At 38.9% G+C, this 22,277-nt stretch overlaps 1 protein-coding gene across 2 annotated transcripts in view; it reads right to left on the bottom strand.

Moving 5' to 3' along the window:
• The window catches only part of LOC141496209 (netrin-4-like), a 56,278-nt gene extending 40,896 nt beyond the window's left edge, over positions 1–15,382 (bottom strand). The window contains exon 1 of one of the 2 annotated variants that reach the window (XM_074198460.1): positions 14,953–15,382. In XM_074198460.1, the coding sequence (XP_074054561.1) occupies positions 14,953–15,019 (67 nt within the window). In that variant the 5' untranslated portion in view covers positions 15,020–15,382. The remainder of the gene's footprint in view (positions 1–14,952) is intronic. The other variant, XM_074198459.1, reaches the window with a different exon arrangement.
• Between the last annotated feature and the right edge of the window lie 6,895 nt (positions 15,383–22,277).

The raw sequence follows: 22,277 nt of genomic DNA, 5'->3' as shown, positions 1-22,277 counted from the left end.
CCCTTCACAGCCATAATATTTTTCCATTTCCTTATCCCCATTTAAAGAGTATTAGGTTTAAAGTTTTATAGACTATAAGAACTAGAAAGAAATTCAGAACACAAAATATAAGATAGAATTAGAGAGATGAATGTAACTTTTAGAAATTAGAATTAGGATTAGACAGCATCTAATCAACCTCTGTATAAAGCAGAAGAGAAACCAAGACCCAGGAACAGAAGAGACTTGACCGAGGTCACACAGGTGGTAATCAGCAGAATGGCAAAGCTGTATATATCTAGACCCTCGAACCTCTCCATCCTGATTCAGACCCCCATTCCCTAAAAGTCCCAAAGTATCTCTACTGTTCATAAACTTACAACTCCTCTGGGCCTGCCTTATGTACAAGCATAGTCGGCGACTGTTTGCTCACCTGTATCATTGAGGAAGGCCTTTCGGCTGTAGGCTAGAACTTAACATTCCTTCCCCAGGAGACATCACTTTTCTTAAGAGGAGAGGCCAAAGGTACAAACCCTCCTGGGAGAGGCAGTCATGTTCACTCACAGTGGTAGAAGGTAAAGGGCAAGGATTTACTAAAATTAAATTTGGATGGGAGCAGGGAAGGGGGATGGGAGGAGGAAAGAATTCCTAAAGTTAGGTTCAGATTAACAAAGAATCCTTTGCTGATCTTACTAAGTGTTCAGTATCAAGTCCAAGTTCTTCTGATATTCTCCAATCTTATCTCCTGTTTCTACTCAACCAGACAATTCATCCTCATTATCCCAAATCCTGTTCAGTGTTCACCATATTTGGAATACCCTTTCTACTCTTTTATGTCTCCCCAAATCCCACTCGTCCTTTAAGGCCCAGTTGTTAGACATCTAGCCTAACAGACTTAAACAAGAATTTGCTCCAATTTTTCCCAACTGATATATTTACTTATAAGAGCTAATATCCAGGATATTTCACAATTTACAGAATACTTCACTCACAACACTCTGAGGTAGAGAGTATAAGTTTATGCTATTGTTACTTTTACAAAGAGATTCAGTAGTTTGCCCTGGATTCCACAGATAAGTGTCAGAGCTGGAACCTGAACCCAGATCTTTTGACTCCAATTCATTCATTCATTCATTCATCATTCATTCATTCATTCATTCATTCAACAAGCAATCATTAAATATCTCCAACAAGTGATCCTCCAGTTATGCTTAAAGACCTCCAGAAAGGAAGAAACTATTATCTCCCAGGGCTACCTATCCATACTGGAACAGCTCTAAGCATTAGGAACATTCTGTCCTTTGAACCAAAATCTGCCTTTTTTTCAAATTCTGTTTATTCTTAGTCCTATTCCCTAGGGCCAAACAGAACAAGCCTAATCTCTTTTCCAAAAGATGATCCTTCAGCTACTCCAAGGCAGCTATTACATCTATCTCTCTGAGTTTTATCTTCTTTATTAAAATGATTTTTAAAAAAGTTTTGATATGTTTTGATTTGCATTATAAATATTTACAGATTATTCCCACTTTGTGACAGGTCTAAAAAGTGAATTCACCTCACAATCAAATGCAGAAAAAGGCAGAAATACTAAATATATTTTTTCAGATCATGATGCAATTAAAATTATATGTAATAAAGAGCTGCAAAAATTTAATATAGATAAAAATCAATTGGAAATTACATAATCTAATAATAAAAATCATAGAAACAATCAATAGTTTCATCAGAAAGAATGACAATAATGAGAGAACATACCAAAATTTATGGGATGGAGGCAAAGCAATACTTTGGGGAAATTTATATCTCCATATGCTTACATGAATAAAATAGATAAAGGACAGATCAATGAGTTGGGCATGCAATTTAAAAAGCTAGAAAAGGAACATACTTAAAAATCTCATATAAAATACCAAGTTGGAAATTCTGAAAATCAAAGGAGAGATTAATAAAATTGAAAGTAAGAAAAACTATTGAACTAATAAATAAACTAATAAGTAACACTAAATAAATAAAACTGGTTTGTGGGGGGGGGAAGATAATTTTTTGGTTAATTTGATTGGAAAAAAAGAAAGAAGAAAACCAAATTACTAGCATCAAAAATGAAAAGGGTGAATTCGCCACCAATAAAGAGGAAATTAAAGCAATACTTTGGATCTATTTTGATCAACTATATGTCAATACATCTGACAATCCAAATGGTTAAATATTTACAAAAATATAAATTATCCAGAATAATAAAAGAGGAAATAAAGTACTTAAATAACCCCATTCTAGAAAAAGAAATTGAATAAGTCATTCACGAACTCCTTACAAAAATATATCCAGGGTCATATGGCTTTACAAGTAAATTCTATCAAACATTTAAAGAACAATTAACTCCAATACTATTTAAACTATTTCAAAAAAAAAGGTGGAATTCTACCAAATCATTTTATTACGCAAATATGGTGCTATTTCCTAACCAGGAAGAACCAAAACAGAAAGAAAATTATACCAATTTTCCTAATGAATATTGATGCAAAAAATTTAAATAAAGCATTAGCAAAGAAATTACAACAATTTATCACCAAGATAATCATGATTATCTCACTAGATACAGAAAAAGCTTTTAACAAAATACAGCACCCATTCCTACCAAAAGCACTAGAGAGCACTAGAGGAATAAATGGTGCTTTTCTTAAAATGATAAGCAGTATCTATTTAAAATAGATACCATCAACAAGTATTCTCTGTAATGGGAATAAACTAGAAATCTTCCCAATAAGATCAGGGTGAAACAAGGATGCTCATTATTACCACTATTTATTCAATATTGTACTAGAAATGTTAGTTTTAGCAATAAGAAAAAGAAAAAGATGAAGGAATTAGAATAGACACCAAGGAAACAAAACTATCACTTTTTGCAAATGATATGATGATATACTTAGAGAATACTAGAGAATCAATTTAAAAGCCAATTAAAATAATTAGCAACTTTAATAAAATTGTGGGATATAAAATAAACCTATATATATTACCAGCAAAGCTCATCAGCAAGAGATAAAGAAATTCCATTTAGAATAATTATATTCAATATAAAACAGTTAGGAGTCTACCTGTCAAGACAAACCCAGGTATTATATGAATATAAATACAAAATACCTTTCAGACAAATAAAGTCAGATCTAAATATTAGAAAAATATCAATTGTTCATGGGCATGCAGAACTATGATAATAAAAATGATGATTCTCCCTAAATTATTTACTTTTTCAGTGCCATACCAATCTATTTACCAAAAATTATTATAGTTAGAAAAAATAACAAAATTCATCTAGAAGAATAAAAGATCAAGAATATCAAGGGAATTAATGAAAAAAATTGCAAAGGAAGGTGACATAGTCTTACCAGATCTAAAACCAGATTATAAAGTAACAGTCTTCAAAACTGTTTGGTACTGGCTATGAAATAAAGTGGTGGATCAATGAAATAGATTAGATATACAAGATACAGTAGTAAATGACTAAAGCTGTCTATTGATTGATAAACCCAAACACTCCAATTTCTGGGATAAGCACTCATTTTTTGACAAAAACAGCTGGGTAAAAAAAAACAGCTGGGTAAACTGGAAAACAATTTGGCAAAAGGTAGGTTTGGACCACCATTTCACACTGTACACTAAGAGAAGGTACACGATTTGGATATAATGGGTGATACCATAAGCAAATTAGAGGAGCAAGGAATAGTTAACCTTCCAGATTTATAGAAAGGGGAAGGATTTATGACTAAACAAGAGATAGAGAACACTGTGAAATGCCAAGTGATAATTTTGATTACATTAAATTAAAAATATTTTTGTAGAAACAAAACAAAGACAACCAAGAGCAGAAGAAAAGCAGAAATCTGGGGAAACAATTTAGCCTGTGTTTTTGATAAAGTTCATTTCTGAACTATTTAGAGAACTGACTCTGATTTATAAGAATATAAGTCACTGTCCAATTGATAAGTGGTGAAATTACATAAACAGGCATTTTCATAAGAAGAAATAAAGCTATCTATGGTCATATGAAAAAATTCTCTAAATCACTATTGATTAGAGAAATGCAAATTGCAAATTAAAACAAGCCTGAGGTACCACCTCACAATTATCAGATTAACTAATTTGACAGAAAGGGAAATGATAAATATTGGAGAAGATTAGGAAAATTGGGACATTAATGCATTGTTGGTGGAGTTGTGAAATGATCCAACCATTCTGGAGAGCAATTTAGAGCTATGTCCAAAGGGCAATCAAATTGTGCATACTCTCTGATCTAGCAATACCACTACTAAGTCCAATTCCCAAAGAGATCATAAAAAGGAAAAAGGACCTACTTGTACGAACATATTCATAGCAATTCTTTTGGGGTTAGGAAAAAATTGGAAATTGAGTGAATACCCATTAATTAGGGAATGGCTGAACAAGTAGTGACATACAAATTTATATATGGAAATTATGAGCTGACAGGTTTCAGAACAACCTAATGAGATTTACATGAACTAATACAGAGTGCAATATGGAGTACCAGGAGATCATTGTACATAGTAACAGCAGCATTGTAAGATGATCCACTATGATTGACTTATTTCTTAGCAATACAATGATACAAATCAATTCCAAAATATTCATGACAGAAAATATTCTCCACATTCAGAGAAAGAATTATGGAATTGGAATGCAGATTGAAGCATACTATTTTCATTTTTTTGTGATTTTTGTTCTGTTTCTTCTTTCACAAAATGACTAATGTGGAAATAAATTTACATGATTGCATATATATACATACACACACATATACACACATACACACATACACACATACACACATACACACATACACACACATACACACACATACACACACATACACATCTATATATCTATATCAGATTTTTTGCCATCTTGGGATGGGGGAGTGAGAGGGAAGAAAGGAGGAAGAAAAAACTTGAAACTCAAAATCTATAAAAAAATTAATGTTGAAAACTATCTTTCCACATAATTGATAAAAATAAAATACTACTTAAAAAATAAAAGTGAATATAACATTCTGAATTTGTAGCAACCCCTCAACTCTCTAGAGAAACAAACAGATATATGTTTTCTCACCTTTCCTTATGCCACTAAATTTAAAAAAAGAAAAAATTAAATATGCACAGTCAAGCAAAACACAATCTCCCAATGATCACAATACACATACAAATGTAGAATTGATGAAGATTTAAATCAACAGGAGCAGAAAAAGACCTTCTCCAAGATATATACTCAGTACTTTCACCCAGATCTCACACTGCATGAATTTGAATTTCTTCCCTATCCTATGTGCTCTCACCTAGCTTATCAATGTCCATTCTAAAATGTGGCAGTTAAGGCTGAACACAATACTGTAGGTAGGATCTGAGACTACATCACAATATAGTGATGTAGCACTAACTTTTTTGCCTGCTATTGTCTCATATCATTCTTTCAGTCCACTAAAAGCCCTCAGGTTTTTTCCCTGGGGGTTCCTATTTGCTCACACTTCTTCTCCCTTGTACTTATGAATCTGTTTTGTTTTGTTGAAAAACCAGGAGAACAATTCTACAGTAACACCACTGTAAGTCTTATCTTCTCCAAGGTTGGATTTGAACTCAGGTCCTTCTGACTTCAGGACTGGCACTTAGGTACCCCACTTTCAGAGTGTAAATGCTATCCCTAGAATAAAAAGAAATGGAAAGAAAACTTGAAGATGGTGAGGACTGGGAGAGAAATCTTTTCCCTCTGCATCAAGATTTCATCATTCATGAACACTAATGAGTGCTTTGAGATCCCCCACATGAAAACGTTGCCCGGAAGGTACTTGCTTAGAAGTTCTGTCATGGTTAATAACCATTCCTTGGCATTCTAGGACATGCAGTTGCAGGAAAATCGGCTACAATTCAGTGACAGAAATAGCTAATTATTGCTTCTTCTTTCTTACCAATTGGCAGAAATTTCATTGGCTCAAAAACAAAACAAAACAAAAAATCAGGGGAGTTCCCAACAGAACTTGCCATGGTTATAGTAGTAAAAATAGGGAGAATAAGGGAGCTCTTAAAGGGCAGGTTTTTGTGCTGAGAGAGATGAAGGTGGAATAGGGCCAACCTTGCCCTGATAGAAGTTTCCAGCTAGGAAAAAACTTAGAACAGAGAAATCAACTGTACAATAAAGCCAATGGACTAATTAGGGATTCTTAATATTGCTTGTATCATGGACCTCTTTGACTCTCAAGGAAAACCCATAGATCCCTTCTCAAGACATGTTTTTAAATGCATTAAATAAAATACTTTTACAAAGTTACCCAATTATCTATCTATCTATATTTAAACCCAAAATCTCATAGACCTCAGGTTGAGTATCCTTGGACCAACTTTTTGCAGCTCTAACATTCTGAGAGGAAGCACTTGGGACAGAAGGTTTAGGTTCATTCCACAACTTATGAGACTTTGGGCAAATCCTTTCCCCTCTTCCTTATCTGTAAAATGATAGAGTTGAATGCGTATGACCTCCAAGCTCTTTTCCAATTCTAAATTCATGATCCCATGATCTGTGATTCTCATCCACAAATCTAAATTCTGCCACAGCCTGTCTGCTGTCAAGGCTTAAAGTATGACCTTCCAGAGGTATTTGCATTCTCCTATTCTTCTAGGGAAATTCAGAACATTGGATAACCTTCAAACTCTAAAGATGTAAATGACCAATTGGAGAATGTTAGCTATTGTTGGCAGGAGTCATTTTGGAGTAGCTGAAAGAGAATTGGGGTGGTCACCGGACTACAAATTTAGAATCCAAGGATATGTGAGAGGTCATTGTATCCCACCTCCCTCATTTTATAATTAAGGAAAATGGCAAGAGAAGTCAAGAGACTTGCCTAGGATCATTCAGCTAGTAAGTGGTTGAGGCAATGTTTGAACTCAAGTCCTACTGACTCAGAGTAGCTCTGGAGAGCTTGGGATAATTCTAGGGGTAGGTAGACAGACAAACCTGGAAGTCTTTCTAGGCTCTAGGAGTAAAGAAGAGGTTCTGAGAGTTCATAGAAAACCCTAAAAATGTAGAATGTCACCCCTGCTTGAACCTGGGAGACCCATGGGACAAATCATTTCCTCATCAGAAAGGGGACATTATAGAGAATCATATAGCTCTATAAACCAATGGACCCAGGTCTGGATACTGTGTGATCCTGAGTAAACTGCTTCCCCTTTTTGAATCAGGTTGCTTTCCCTCCCCTCCCCCATCCAAAAAAAATGAAAATAGTAATTTAGAACTATCTCACAGAATTGTAAATAATGTAAATTGTAATCTTCAGCTATTATTGACATGGCAACTTTCAATATTAATTAGTCTATATTTCTGAAGGTTTAGGGTGCATCTAGCCTTGGTCTGATAGTTGTAAGAGAAATTAAAGGGTTTCCTATCCTCAAGGCACTTACAATCTAATTAGAAAAAGATGAAAAGTAGTAATATATAATAAACTGGTTAAAACTTATACCATGAGACCACTGTATGAGCTGGGGTAAGGCCAACCACCCTTCTGGTCTTTTGGGTCTTGGCCTCCATTTTCTCTTATGTCAAATGTGGGTTTTGGGACTCAAGATCTCAAAGACCCCTTCCTGCTCCAACAGTCTATGGTCTCAAAAGACCCTTTCTGTTCCAATAGTCTTTGGTCTAAGGCCTCTTCCCATTCTAGCAAAAGTTCCTTCCAACTTTGAGATTCAATGACCTTTAAGAACTCTCTCAGAACTAACATCCCAGGATCCAAAGATTCCATAAATCAACTTCCTTCAGTCTCTTCTCTGGAGCCTCATTATCCATCCCTGGAGGCATCTCAGGAGCTTCCCTTTGAACCTCTTCCAAGTTCTTTTGGGGCCTGTGTAGTTAGGGAGCCAAAACTGGGGATTACTCTTGAAGGCAAGGCTATTCCAACTTTTTGAAGTAACTGAACTTGTACATTTTCAAAAAATTCATAAAATTGTTGAGCCCTAACCAAACAGTTGTAGTGACATACCTAAGGTAAATGGCAACAAAGCCAAATTTATACCCATTTGGAGGTGGCAGGGGCTTAAAACACAATAAATCATAAAGATAATATAAAATAAGTAATTATTAGAGTAATAATTTGGTTTTCTTTTCATTAATCTTAGTATTTTTGAGGTGCCTGCTGTCTACTAGACACTGAGAATACAACAAAAGTCCTGTGACTAAGAAGTTAACACTCTACTGAGAGAATGCGACAGATACAGAAATCTAAATATAGTTATATATTTAGATGTATGTACATACACATGCATTTACATGGATATTCACACATACATCTATTACACAGATATATCTACACACATAGAAAATGTATATTCACACATTTACATGTATGTTCACACATAAAGATATAGCTAACTATTGCTAGAGGAGAGAGACAGAGACTGAGAGAGAAATGAGAGAATGAGGGCTTAACATGTAATTTTCTTGGTAAAAAGAATATTTAGGTGAGAAAATGCTCTTTATTACTATAGGTAACTCTTTGCATCTTATGGTCTTATCTTAGAGATTTACCTCCTGAGAAATTCATTAACTTTCCCAGGATCATACAACCAGAGAGAGAGAGAGAGCGAGAGATACAGATAGAAAGACTGATAGAGACAGATAAATATAGAAAGATAGATGATAGCTAGATAGAGAGAAGAGATGAATTGACAAATAGTGATGAGAGAGAGACAGACAAGACAGACAAGACAGACAAGACAGACAGGACAGACAAGACAGACAGGACAGACAAGACAGACAGGACAGACAGGACAGACAGGACAGACAGACAGGACAGACAGGACAGACAGACCAGACAGACAGGACAGACAGACCAGACAGACCAGACAGACCAGACAGACCAGACAGACCAGACAGACCAGACAGACCAGACAGACAAGACAGACAAGACAGACAAGACAGACAAGACAGACAAGACAGACAGACAGACAAGACAGACAGACAGACAGACAGACAAGACAGACAAGACAGACAAGACAGACAAGACAGACAGACAGACAGACAGACAGACAGACAGACAAGACAGACAGACAGACAGACAGACAGACCAGACAGACCAGACAGACAGACCAGACAGACAGACAGACCAGACAGACCAGACAGACCAGACAGACCAGACAGACCAGACAGACCAGACAGACCAGACAGACAGACAAGACAGACAGACATCCATGCATCCACATAAGTTCAGGAATCAGGAAAGTCCTTTTGAAGGAGGTAACATTTGAGGGAGCTAGAGATTTAAGAGATGGTTATTAAAAGGAAGAACATTCTAGGCCTGCGGTCTGTGCAAATATATGAAGGTGAGAAAAGGAACATTGGGTTTAGGGAACAAGAATAGGCCAGTTGAGTTGGTTCAGAGTATTCAAGTGAGAAAACTATTTAATCATCAGCCTGAAAAGACTCTGGAGTCAGTCAATGAAAGGCAGCTCCTCATTCATCAGAGACATGCATATGTCTCTAAAATATATGTAATGAACTTCCTTTTCCAGGTATGATGTCATAGAAATTGAGTTGGAATTAAATCTCAAGATGGAGTGTTGTAGTTCCACATCTCCTTACTACCTGGTGCCTCTGGGCAGGTCACTTCCCCTCTGTGAGATATAGCTTCTTTATTGGCCAAATGAAGGGGTTGGATTAGTCCAGTAGATTATTACCTAGCTCTGTGGTTGGCTTGGAATCCTGACTTTGACACTTATCCTTCTGTATTTGGAGTCAAAGTGGGAATGGTCAAATCCTGTCTTTACCACTTAGCACTTGTGTGCCCCTGGGCAAGTCAGAGTATCCTTATGTATTAGCTCGAATGACCTTGAAGATACCTTCCCATTCTAAATCTTTGCTTTTATTGAGCAAGGGCTCTTAACTTGGAGTCCTTGAACTTTCTTTTAACTTTCTGATAATTATATTTTAATATAATAGGTTTCTTTGAGATCTGATATATTTTATTTTTATGCATTTCAAAATCATTCTTCCAAGATGGCAGCCATAGGCTTTATCAGCCTGTCAGGGGGGTCCAGGACACACACAAAAAAGCTTCAGGAACCTTCTTATAAAGGATCTTATGAGGCTCAATTCAATTCAAAAAATATTTATTAAACACCTACATGGTGCCAAGTCCAAAATGAGATAACAATGAAAATAAAAAAGTTCCAAGTCTATGGAGTGGAACTGTCAATAAATATTTATTAAACATCTACTATATTCTAGGAACTGTGCTAAGTGCTGGGGATCCAAAGAAAAACAAAAGATAATCCCTTAACCATGAGGAGTTCCCAATTTAATGTAGCCATGTAACATGCCAGCAATGATGTGCAAACAAACTATAGGATGGATAAATAGACGATAAACAAGAGAGGGAAGGTGCTAGTATTAAGGGAGATTGTGAAATGTTTCCTGTAGAAGGCGGGATTTTAGTGATCCAGGAAGCGGGAGGTGGAGATGAAGAGGGAGATCATTTCAGACTTGAGGTACAGTCAAAGAAAATGCCTGGAGACTGGAGATGAAGTGTCTTCTGTGAGAACTAACTAAGAGGCCAATGTCACTGAATGAGAGAACACATGGGAAGGTGTAAACTAAAAATACTGGAAAGGTGAAGTGGGATGAGGAGTGAGATGGGGCAGGATAGAAAGGACCTTGAACACCAGAGAGTTTATTGAATGTGTGTGACTATGGAGTGACATAGCCCATACACATAAACTGAATATGAACTACATAGAAATTAATTTCAGAGAAGTATTGGAAAATAAAGGGTAAAGGATAGCAGAAAGAAGTTTCATATTAACTATAATACTCATGGCAGCACTTTTGTTGTAGCAAAGAACACAAAAAAAGCAGATACCCATCATCACAGAACACCAAAACAGATGGTTACATCAATGGATTGGAATATTATCTTTCTATTAGTCATTATAACATGAGGAAACCAGAGAGCCATGGGAACACATATGAACTGATTCAAAGTAAAATAGTCAGCACCACATAAATAACATAGACAATGGCCACAAATGCATATATAAAAAGAACAATAAATCAAATAACAAAGTTAATGACATTATATTGACCAAACCTGGTCCTAGAGAGGAGGGGAGAACTGCTTTTCTCTCCTTTTAACAGAGAAGTGAAGGATTATATTGATGTTTTCTAAAATTTTTGTTATAAAAGGCTTCCCTGGTAGGGGAATGCATGTAATGTAAAAATAAAGGTATTAAAATATATTATAACACTATGTTATATATATATATATAATATTGTATAATATAATAAATGAAAAATATGATAGCATATCCAATCTATTACATATTGAATAAAATATTAAATTTAATATTAAATGACAAAATATAAACATTCTAAAAAATGAATTGTGAAAAAATAAAGCTATTAATTACATGACCTCTGAAATTCCTTCTAGCTTTAATTTTATGGAACCATAACTAAAGGGACTCTATTATCCCTTTATGCTCTGCCATGATTCTAATACCAATCATCCTTTGCAAAATACCCCTTGGCACTCTTCCAATATTACAAAGAAAACCAGGATTTCTTTGTAAAACTCAGTGTGAAAACCCCTTCTCTCTCTAAAGAGTACATGTCTCCTTAATCAGTGCTAGACTCATAGTTATGCTATAAGGATGTCAGACAGGACTCCTGTTCTCAGGAGAAATTAAGATGTGGACTCAGTCATCTTCTCACTCAGATTCTTGGCACTTTCTCTACCATATTCAGGCATAACCCAGAAGAGTGTCCATCTTTACTTAGCATTACTTGGACCAGTTATTGGCCTCTGGAGGGCAGAATTAACAGTAGTGGGTGGAAGGGTAGGAGTGGGGAAGATTTCTGGGTGAATGTGAGGAAAAATTTCTCAATATTGAGAATTGTCTCCAAATGGAATAGGTTGTCTTAGGAAGCAGTAGATTCCCTCTCATTGAAGGTTTAGTAACAATTGTAAAGGGGATTCTTGGGCAGGTGTGGCCCATTGGGTCCATCCATACCAATGACTGGACCAAGAACCTGTGTCTCCTCCCTAAATACTATCTGAAATTTATTTACCTTTGGACAAGATTAACTCTCCTTCTACTGTCTCAGTTTCAGAGTGGTTCCAACTTGGAGAGGATAAAAGTTTCTGTTCTCCAATCCTGCACTTCTTTCCCCAAATATATCCTTATTACTAAAAAAAATCATAATAAATGCCAACAATAATAATAATTACTAACATTTATGAAGTATTTTAACACTTACAAAGCACTTTACAAATATAATCTCATTGGATCATTACAACAACCTTGAGTGAGAGATGCCATTATGATCCCCATTTTACAGATGAGGAAACTGAGGCAGGCAGCCCCAAGTGACTTACCCAGAACTGCACAGCTAGTAAGTGTCTGAGGTAGGATTTGAACTCAGGTCTTTCTGACTCCAAGTCTAGAATTCTATCTCCTGTACCAACAGCTAGCTCTGAGTCTATTGATTTCTGTATGGTTTTTTAATTGATGAACTATATCTAGTATTTAATCTTATCCTATATCTAGGGGAGCTATCAGGCCAGGTCAAATTTCCAAGCACACCATAGCCAAAGGGGGTGCTAGACTTGCTGATCTCAGACACTGGCAGCATAACTATTCCAGTCCAAACAAAACCAGTCTTTTTGAAGATAGAGAATAACAACCTGAAGGGACAAAAATCTACCATGACTCAGCTAAGTGCCTAATGCCACAACCAAATTCACTATTTTGTCTTACCCTAGGCATTCACTATTTTGTCATGTCATTTTCTTAGTATCACTGCAAATTACATAATTTTGCAGTTTACATGTCTCTTTCTATGGTGTATGTTGAGATGGACAGAGTGTTGGTAAACCTAAGACACTGGAAAGAGAGCTAATTCTGTCCACTGCAAATCAAATACAGATTGGAGTTAGACTTGGGTCACTGGATTCTTGCCCAACCATTAGTGTATCTTACCTTTGACTCCAGAATTAAGTATTGTTTCAAATAATCAATGTAAGCTATGCCTAAACATTTCCTGTATCTTATCAATTATATAAATTATCTTATGCACAATATATAATTATCATCAATTATATAATATATAATTTCTGTAGTTTTATACTTTTGAGAACACTTATCACTCACACCTTCACAACAATCCTGTGAAATCCTGGGAAATTATCTCCACTTTGCTGATAAGGAAATAAAGATTGAGAAAGGTAGTTGTGTGGCTACATGAAACTTTCTCCGTTTCTGTCTCTGCCTCTGAATGTCTCTGTCTCTCTGTCCTTGTCTCTGCCTCTCTCTTCACTGTAACTTCATTGATCCCAGGGACAAACATCCAGAAAAAGATGAAAATCTATTCTCTCTCCTCACGAGTTTTTCTAGTACACTGTGTGCTTCTTCGTTATTCTCCCAAACGAATGCACTTCCCTCTGGGGATTATTTCCAATTTACTTTGTAGCTAACTTGTCGGGGCGGTGATTTGCACATGGTGTCCCTTCCTGAAGAGCAGAGACTGTCTTCTACCTTCATGTTGGTAGCACTCAGCACAGTGGTTGGCACACAAGGAGATATATGATTAATGCTTAGTGACTGACTAAAAATGTTAATAAAGTATTAGAGGCTGAAAGGATAATCAAGGCCATCTGGAATGTTTGATGATTTTTATCTCTAAAGGAATATTTAGTAAGCCCAGTTCAATTCATTCGAGAGCAGATGAAGTGGTAAGAACACCAGGGCTTTGAGGCAAGACACTTGTGTTCTCTCTAATCTTGATTCTAACTTCTGATAATTAGTTTAACCCTATATTCCTTTCAGAAAAAATGAAGGGGTCAGACTAGACTAGAGATTTTTATACTAGAGTCCATGAATTTATTTTTATTGTGCTTCAATCTGTATTCAGATACCATCAGCTCTTTTGGGGGGATGGGATAGCTTGCTTTATCCTAAGTCCATCAGAGAAATTGCTTCAATATTTTTCCCACAGTTGCTATTGCTAGTAGTATTTCCCTTCGTCCTGTTCCCTTCCCTCCACCTCCATTTTCTCTGTTCTCTCTCTCTCTCTCTCTCCTTTCACCCTGTCCCTCCTTAAAAATGTGTTGTATCCGACTACCCTCTCCCACTGTCTTTCCTCTCTTCTATCACCTAGGCTCCCCTTCCTTCCCTCCCCTTGTCCCCTTTCTCCTAACCCTTTGAATTCATTTTTAAAAATAGGTTTTATACTTGAAATACAAGTATTGAAAGACAAAGACAGAGAGAGACAGAGAAAGACTTCAATAGAATTGGTTTCCTTTGTAATCGCCCCTATTTTGTTTGAAGAAATTCAAAACTTGATTGGAGAAGGGGTCCACAGGTTTCACCAGACTACCAGAGGAGTCCCGAAAGCACCAAAAAGGGAAGCATTTCTGATCTAGGTGACTTCTGAGACCCAGTCCATCCCAGGAGCTTTATGTTCTAAGACCCCTGGCTTCCAAGATACTTTCCCCTTTCACTCGTTGGCTGGTTCCCTACAGTTCTAACCCTCCAAGATTCCTTGGTCTGGACTTTCTCAATCTACCTATCATGGTGGTCACCCCAGATGACCCAATTTTGCTCTTCTCCAAAGCCAATGCTCCTGTTTCTGTTTTCAGTATTCTGCTGGGCTGGTTTTGAGCTCAAAGTATCTCAAGTCCGGAGGTGAGAAAAATCAATAGACAGACATCAATTAATTTGAAGAGACAGGAGAGAAGAAAGTTTAAGGGGTTCCCTCAGCACTTTCCAGGGGAGGGGAAGGTTTCTCTCCCTGTCTGTTTCTGTCTCTTTCTCTCTCTTTACTAGAACTTTCTTTATCCCCCCGACAAAGGGGGATTTCTGACTTCATCCTCTTGCCCCCTCTCCGCATCCCTGACCCCAGCCGGTGTGCCCCCATCCTTACCTGCCTCCCCGGTGCCAGAGATCGCGTATTCCAGAAACAAGACTAGGGCGAGCCCCAGGGTGCCCATGACTGCTGGAAGGGCTGCCCCGCTGCACCTCCGAGCCGGCAAGCCCCGGACCCCCTCTTCAGGACTACGGGGCAGCCGGCCGGGCCATCCTTTCCACTTTTTTCAGCCGCTAGCTGGGCACTGGTGGGCAGGAGAAGGCATCGCGCTCTGGGAAGCTGAGCAAGGAGAGGCAAGACGTGCAGAGGGGAGGGAGATCAGCGCCCGGGTCGGGCTCGCCCGCCTCCTACCACCTTCTCCCCAGCTCCTGGCTAACGGGTACCGGTGTCTTAGGGCCGGGGAGGGACCCTGGCCCTGGAGGGCTGCGCAGCCAAGGCCAGCCCGAGCCGCCTCCCCTGCGCCCGCTGCGCGCTCTGCGCTCCTCCCGGGGCTTCCTCCAGTGCCCGGCCAGCAAAGAGGGCAGAGGATGGGGGTGGCGGCCGGGGGAGGGAGAGGGACAGAGGCTGAAAAGGGCCTTGTCCGGCCTCCTGCCTCGGGCTCCCAGGCCTGCCAGCACTGAGCTTTGGGGAAGGGGGTGGAGATCAGCGCAACCCGAGAAGACAGCTTGGAGGAGGAGGAGGGATGGGCAAAGTGACCTTATTTCCCTGAGTCACAGACCCCTTTTTGGTACTTGGTGATGGAGAGCTCCCCCGCCCCCAAACCCCTTTCCGATCTTGCAGGGAGGGGTTCCTTCCCTCGGCTCAGTCTGGCTTCTAATAAAGCCTGCGGCTTGCCAGTCGACATTGGGGCACTCCGCTGGCTCCTTTAGAGTAACTGTCCAGCACGTGGGGGTCGCCCCCCCTGCCCTTTAGAGTAAATGCCCAGCACGTGGGGGTCGCCCCCCTGCCCTTTAGAGTAACTGTCCAGCACGTGGGGGTCGCCCCCCCCTGCCCTTTAGAGTAAATGCCCAGCACGTGGGGGTCGCCCCCCTGCCCTTTAGAGTAACTGTCCAGCACGTGGGGGTCGCCCCCCCCCGGCCCTTTAGAGTAAATGCCCTGCACGTGGGGGTCACCCCCCTGCCCTTTAGAGTAACTGTCCAGCACGTGGGGGTCGCCACTCCCTTGCCTAGGGTCTCCACTCAAATCGAGTTGAAATTGGCTCAGGAGCTCCCTCTGTCAATGCTTCTCCCTCATCAGACATGCCTTCCCTACATCATCTGGTCCCTCTCCCTGGTTGGCAGAAGCCATCTAACCAGAGATTGGATATTCCAGAAACAAGATCAGGGCGAGTCCCAGGGTGCCCATGACTGCCTATGATCTAATCAATCAGAGAATCATAGACTATTAGAGCTGGGGAGGGTCTTCAGAAAACAATTCCAAGTTTGGAAAATCAAGGATTATGAATCTGATTACACCCCCACCCTTGGCAGAGCTGGACCCAGGTGAAGGATGGCTATATTTGGTCCCAATATTCTTCAAATGAATGGGGATGACTGCAAATCACTGGTCAGTCCAGGCTCTCAAAGGGTATGAAGACATACTTGGGGTAAGAGAGAATAAGCTGAAGTCCTCTACCAGTCAAACTGAATCAGAAGAATTTTCAGACAGAATGTCAGCAGAGAAGTGTGAGCGACAGAAGGCAGTGGGCAAGTTAGGTTGGGGTGATGGGAGATGACACAAAAGGATAGAATGGGATGGCATAGCATAAGGTAGGATAGGTGGATGGAGGGATAGATAGGCAGATAGAAGAAAGGCAAAAGAAAGGAATGAGGAGAGAAAGAGGAGAGAAAGAAGGAAAGGAAAAAGGAAGGAAGGAAGAAAGAGAAAAAGAAAGATGAGAGAAAGAAGGAAAGGAAAAAGGAAGGAAGAAAGAAAGAGAAAAAGAAAAAGAAAGAGGAGAGAAAAGGAAAGGAGAAAGAAAGGAGAAAAAGAAGGAAAGGAGAAAGAAAGAGGAGAGAAAGAAGGAAAGGAGAAAGAAAGAGGAGGGAAAGAAGGAAAGGAAGGAAGAAAGAAAGAGAAAAAGAAAAAGAAAGAGGAGAGAAAAGGAAAGGAGAAAGAAAGAGGAGAAAAAGAAGGAAAGGAGAAAGAAAGAGGAGAGAAAGAAAGAAAAGGAAAGATAGTCCTGGAGGGCAGGAATTATTTCACATTTGTCTTTGCATCCTAATGCAATGCCTGGCATTTTAGCAGAAACTTAAAAAGATGCTTATTGATTGATTGATAATCTGGTCAGCACTGAGCTGTGCTGTTATCCATAGAACAAAGAAAGCATGTTCAGAGGAAGATCACTCTAGCATGATGAGGGGACCGTATGGACAACTGTGGACAATATGACATGGATAAGAAATGAAGAAGATAGTATTTTTTAAAGAAAGATTTTATTTTGAGTTTTACAATTTTTCCCCCTTAGTCTTGCTTCCCTCCCCCCACCCCCCACAGAAGGCATTCTGTTAGTCTTTACATTGTTTCCATGGTATACATTGATCTAAGCTGAATGTGATGAGAGACAAATCATATCCTTAAGGAAGAAAAATAAAGTATAAGAGATAGCAAAATTACATAATAAGATAATGTTTTGTTTTGTTTTTTCTAAGTTAAAGGTAATAGTCTTTGGTCTTTGTTCAAACTCCACAATTCTTTCTCTAGATACAGATGGTAATCTCCATCTCAGATAGCCCAAAATTGTCCATCTGATGGAATGAGCAAGTCCATCAAAGTTGATCATCACCCCCATGTTGCTGTTAGGGTGTACAGTGTTTTTCTGGTTCTGCTCATCTCACTCAGCATCAGTTCATGCAAATCCTTCCATGAAGAAGACAGTATTAATGGAAAGATTGTAATCTACATCATTGTGATCTGAATGCTAGATGGATTTTTGTTGATGTTGACCTAACTTTCAATCTGTATGGGAAAAGGGAGACAGCTAAGTGGCACAGTGGATAGACTACTGGTTCTGGAGTCAGGAGGACCTGAGGTCAAATTTGACCTTAGACACTTAATAATTACTTTAGCTGTGTGACTTTGAGCAAGTCACTTAACTCCATTGCCTTGCAAAAAACAAAAAGAAATATGGGAAGAAATTGAATTTGATATTGCCAAAGACCTATTTAATTATAATCAGAAACTCATATCTTGGCATTACTGATGCTCTTAAAATGTTAATAACTCATTCATATTTATAATTATATTTATGCATCAATATTTTATTAATCACACTTGATACTAATTAAATGACACCAAAACATGGTATACAAAGGGACAAAATTAAATTGCAAATGAGTTGTAGCTTTATCTATTGGCTCCTTCCCTAATGCCTACAGTCATAATTAGGTCTCATCCACTCTTTAAAAAACCCTTCCTTTGAATCTCTTATTCCCTCAAGCATTATCCTTCCCGTTATCATTAAGTTTTTTTTAGGTTTTTGCAAAGCAAATGGCATTAATTGGCTTTCCCAGGACCACACAGCTAGGTAATTATTAAGTGTCTGAGGCAGGATTTGAACTCAGGTACTCCTGACTCCAGGACCAGTGCTCTATTCACTGTGCCATTTATATCATTAACTTTTACTAAAGCACCAATATTTACTGAAATAATATGACAAACTTAGACATACTGAGATAGAATGATTTCATCATAACTGCTTAATGCAAATAGAGATGGGATAAGTCCCTAGGTCCCCTAGCTCAAGGTCTGATGCTTTTCCCACTATACCTACTTCTCCCACATCCCTTAAGTCTGTTTCCCAATCCTGCAATAAAATGAAAAGTTGTGGATTTGCCTCTTCTTTCCTAAGGCAGTTACTGCATCATCTGGTGAAATCAAGCTCAAATAGAAACAGTTCCCTGTATGATGCATATTGACTTTGAAAACCACAAATTAACATCTAGGTAGTATTATAATTGCCTTTTGTTATACATTTCCCAATTATATTTTAATCTGGATGGATTGCAGGAATTTGAGGCATCTTGGACTGCTTTTGGCCTGCCAGTTGGACACTTCTTGGTTTTGGCTACTATTTGTTATTTGGATAATTAGTTTTCCATGTATGTATGTATGTATGACTCTCTTCTCAAGTAGACTGAAAGCTCTTATGGTAAGGATATCTTTTAAATATTTTGCACACCAAGAGACCATTGTACACATTAACAACAACATTGTGAGATGATCAACTATGATGGGTACAGCTCCTTTCAGTAGTTCAGAAACCTATGACAACCGAGAGACTTGTTATGAACAATGCCATCCACATCCAGAGAAAAAAAGCAAAAACCATAGAATCTGAAGGTATATTAAGTTCACTTTTTTCAAACTACTTCTTATGTTTTTTCCTCATGGTTTTCTTTCCTTTCCCTTAGTCCTAATTCCTTTTACACAAATGACTAATATGTAAATACATTGAACATAAATGTTCTTGTACAACTTTTATCAGACTGTTTGCCACTGAAGGGAGGGGGAGGGGAAGGGAGGGTGGTAGAAAAATGTGTAACTCATAAATATGCAAATAAAAACTAAAACATATTGTATGCTTCTTCCAACAACCTTCTTATACCAAACATAAGGTTGAATACAGAGTAATACTCAATAAATTTCAAGTGATTTTGATGTGTAAGGACCTCAAGAGCCTTACCACAGCCTTTAACAAAGAATCTGGGAAAGCCTAAATTTCCAGTCTCCTAGCCAAAGTAATGCCTTGCGGTAATGACCAGAAGTCCTTTCCCTGACCATTGGGAGTGAGAATATAAACTAACCACCAATTCCCTTCAGCTCCCCCAATATAAATCAGCACCAGTGCCATACACTGGGTGTTTGATCCCTATTCCTTTTCCCCAAAGCCAGGTCCTGTTTAACCAGATCAGAATCCTATAAAAAAAATTCACTGGGTTTGACTATAGACTTGACTTGTTTCCATCTTCCCTGACTCCCTCTCACATTGTGAATGTTTTCCCTCTATAAAGTCTGCTTGTTTCACTTTCTCCCTAATAGAGCCTAACCACACCAGCATTTTCCTTTGGAAGCATCAGCTGTTTTCCATTGCTTTCCTATCTTGGCAGCTAGGTAACAGCAGATTAGGTAACACAGAAAGCAAGGGTTAGCCTGTAAACCAAGGCTAGGACTAAGGGCCTGCCCCAGCCACATTGCCATTGGGCAGTTAAGACACTTCCCCTTGGCAATATAAAGGGTATGACTGAGTTCTGGAGGGGTATTGCTTGTGTTCATGCTCTCTGCTGCTATGACTAAGGAGGATGATGCCTCCCAAATTAAAATCAACAATACAACTGAGCCACTTCTGCAATGGATATAGGATGGAAATGCATCCTCCCCCCCACACCTGACTTTTTTTGTTCAGTTGTGTCTGACTCTCTATGATCCCATTTGGGATTTTCTTGGCAAAGATACCAGAGTGGTTTGCCACTTTCTTCTCAAACTCATTTTACAGAAGAAGAAACTGAGGTTAAGTAATTTGCCCAGGGTCATGCAACTAGTAAGTGTCTGAGATCAAATTTGAACTCAGTTCTTCCAGACTCCAGGCCTGGTACTCTATCCACTATGCCACCTAATTCCCACCTCTACCCAAGCCTAAATTGAATTGCCTTGAGGATGGCTTCTTGCATGCGAGATTCTCACAGTGGAGGAAGGGAAATAGATGATCCCAAAGCATCCTGTCTAGTACTTTAAAATGCTTCTTGGCTCAGAGCCCTAGATGGCCTTCCCAAAAAGTCCAAGAAATTCTCTAAGATGAGGGATCTCAACAACACCATTTTTGTAGCTACAGTGACTGAGGAAGAAACCCCAGCTTGCCTCTTGGTTGATCACAATCAATAGTACACAGTTCACAGAAGGCCCCATGGGCCAGAGAACAAGGGACTCAGTTCATTAAACCTTCCTGAAGTCCTGACAGGAGAAGCAAGGCTGAGACACTAGAGTGATGGACCTGAAGAAGCCCAGCTTTCCTGATTAACTATGGGATTTGGGCACCCCCAACTGGTTAGATTCAGGAAAAACCAAGGGAAACTTGGAGTTCTACTTTATCTCCAATATGCCAACCTCAGAGAAGATGACTGCTCCCAAGTATTCCCCAGTTCTGCTTCTTACTACTGTAACAGTTGACTGATCCCCATGCACCACCAAACATTTCTTGGCCTTTATTAATTCAGGGTCCTAAATTACCAAAGTGCTAGGAAATCTTTTTCTACATGAAGGCAACCTTCATGATCCTAGAGAGCTTTATGAGCAATAAGATGGAAAAGATCCAGGTTCCCATTATTAATTGAATTTCCACTACAATAACTTCCATTAATGCCCCTATAATCAGTCAGGATTTCTTGAAAGCCTATCTAATCCTAGGAAACTATATTAAATCCATTACCACCCTATTAATAGGAAGGGTCAAATAGAACCCAGTAGATTCCTTCCCTCCCATTAGTCAATATAGTTGATGACATTCCCACTTTCTGGTCCCCATCTACAGCCAGGACATAAGGAAATTGGTATTATTGGAGTTATATTGAAATTATAGAAAGAATTATGGAAAATGGAATTTGGAGTTTTGAAAGAATCAGAAAAGAAAGATGTGGTGGTGAAAACAAATTCCTCTTTTAAGAACCCCATCATCCTGGTTAAGAAAACAGAGAAGAAAGAGTGGTGTCTCCCTTTTGCAATTTAAATAGCCACCCTATCAGGGTCCCTAATATTGTAGAAGTCTCTCAAAAGAACCAGATCTTATAGAATATTGATTTCAAGTGATGGAATATTTTATTTCATCCCCATTATCATGGTCAAATTGCCACCATTATCTTTTATGTATGATGGAACCCAGTCCATGTGGACAAGATTGCCCATGGGCTACACTGGAAGAACCTGAGACTTCCCCGAACAGGTGGACCAAAATGTGATATTGTGTAGGCAACATCCATCTAAAGGGAAAATCTGGGGAAAAACTGAGTCAGAGATTTCTTCATCTTCCTGAGCACCGAGCTAGGAGGGGGTGAGCAATTGCTCCTAATAAGGTACTGGGATCCTCTCACTCTGTTAAATTCCTGGGGGGTCATCTGGTCCTCGAGGGGCCACCAGATCCTGGACCTAGGTAAGCTCCCCCTCTCAACTTATAAACTCCAAATACTTTGCAGGAGGCTCAATCCCTCTTGGGCTTCTTTGGGTTTTTGACAGTGCCCATGCCCTCCAAATTATATTGATTATGATTTTTCAAATTGCTTTAAGTCAGGAGAATCTACTGGGGATCATTGTAATGAAAGCACTGGAGGCAGTCCAATGGGCAGTCTCCAGGGTCCTTCTGCTAGTACCCATAGTAACTACTGTACACTCCTGATTATACTTCTTGGAGCCTA

The sequence above is a fragment of the Macrotis lagotis genome, chromosome 8, assembly GCF_037893015.1.
Source record: "Macrotis lagotis isolate mMagLag1 chromosome 8, bilby.v1.9.chrom.fasta, whole genome shotgun sequence".
NCBI classification, from domain to species: Eukaryota; Metazoa; Chordata; class Mammalia; order Peramelemorphia; family Peramelidae; genus Macrotis; species Macrotis lagotis.
Note: the sequence above shows the minus strand (reverse complement) of the source record. Positions and strands in the feature narration are given on the sequence as shown.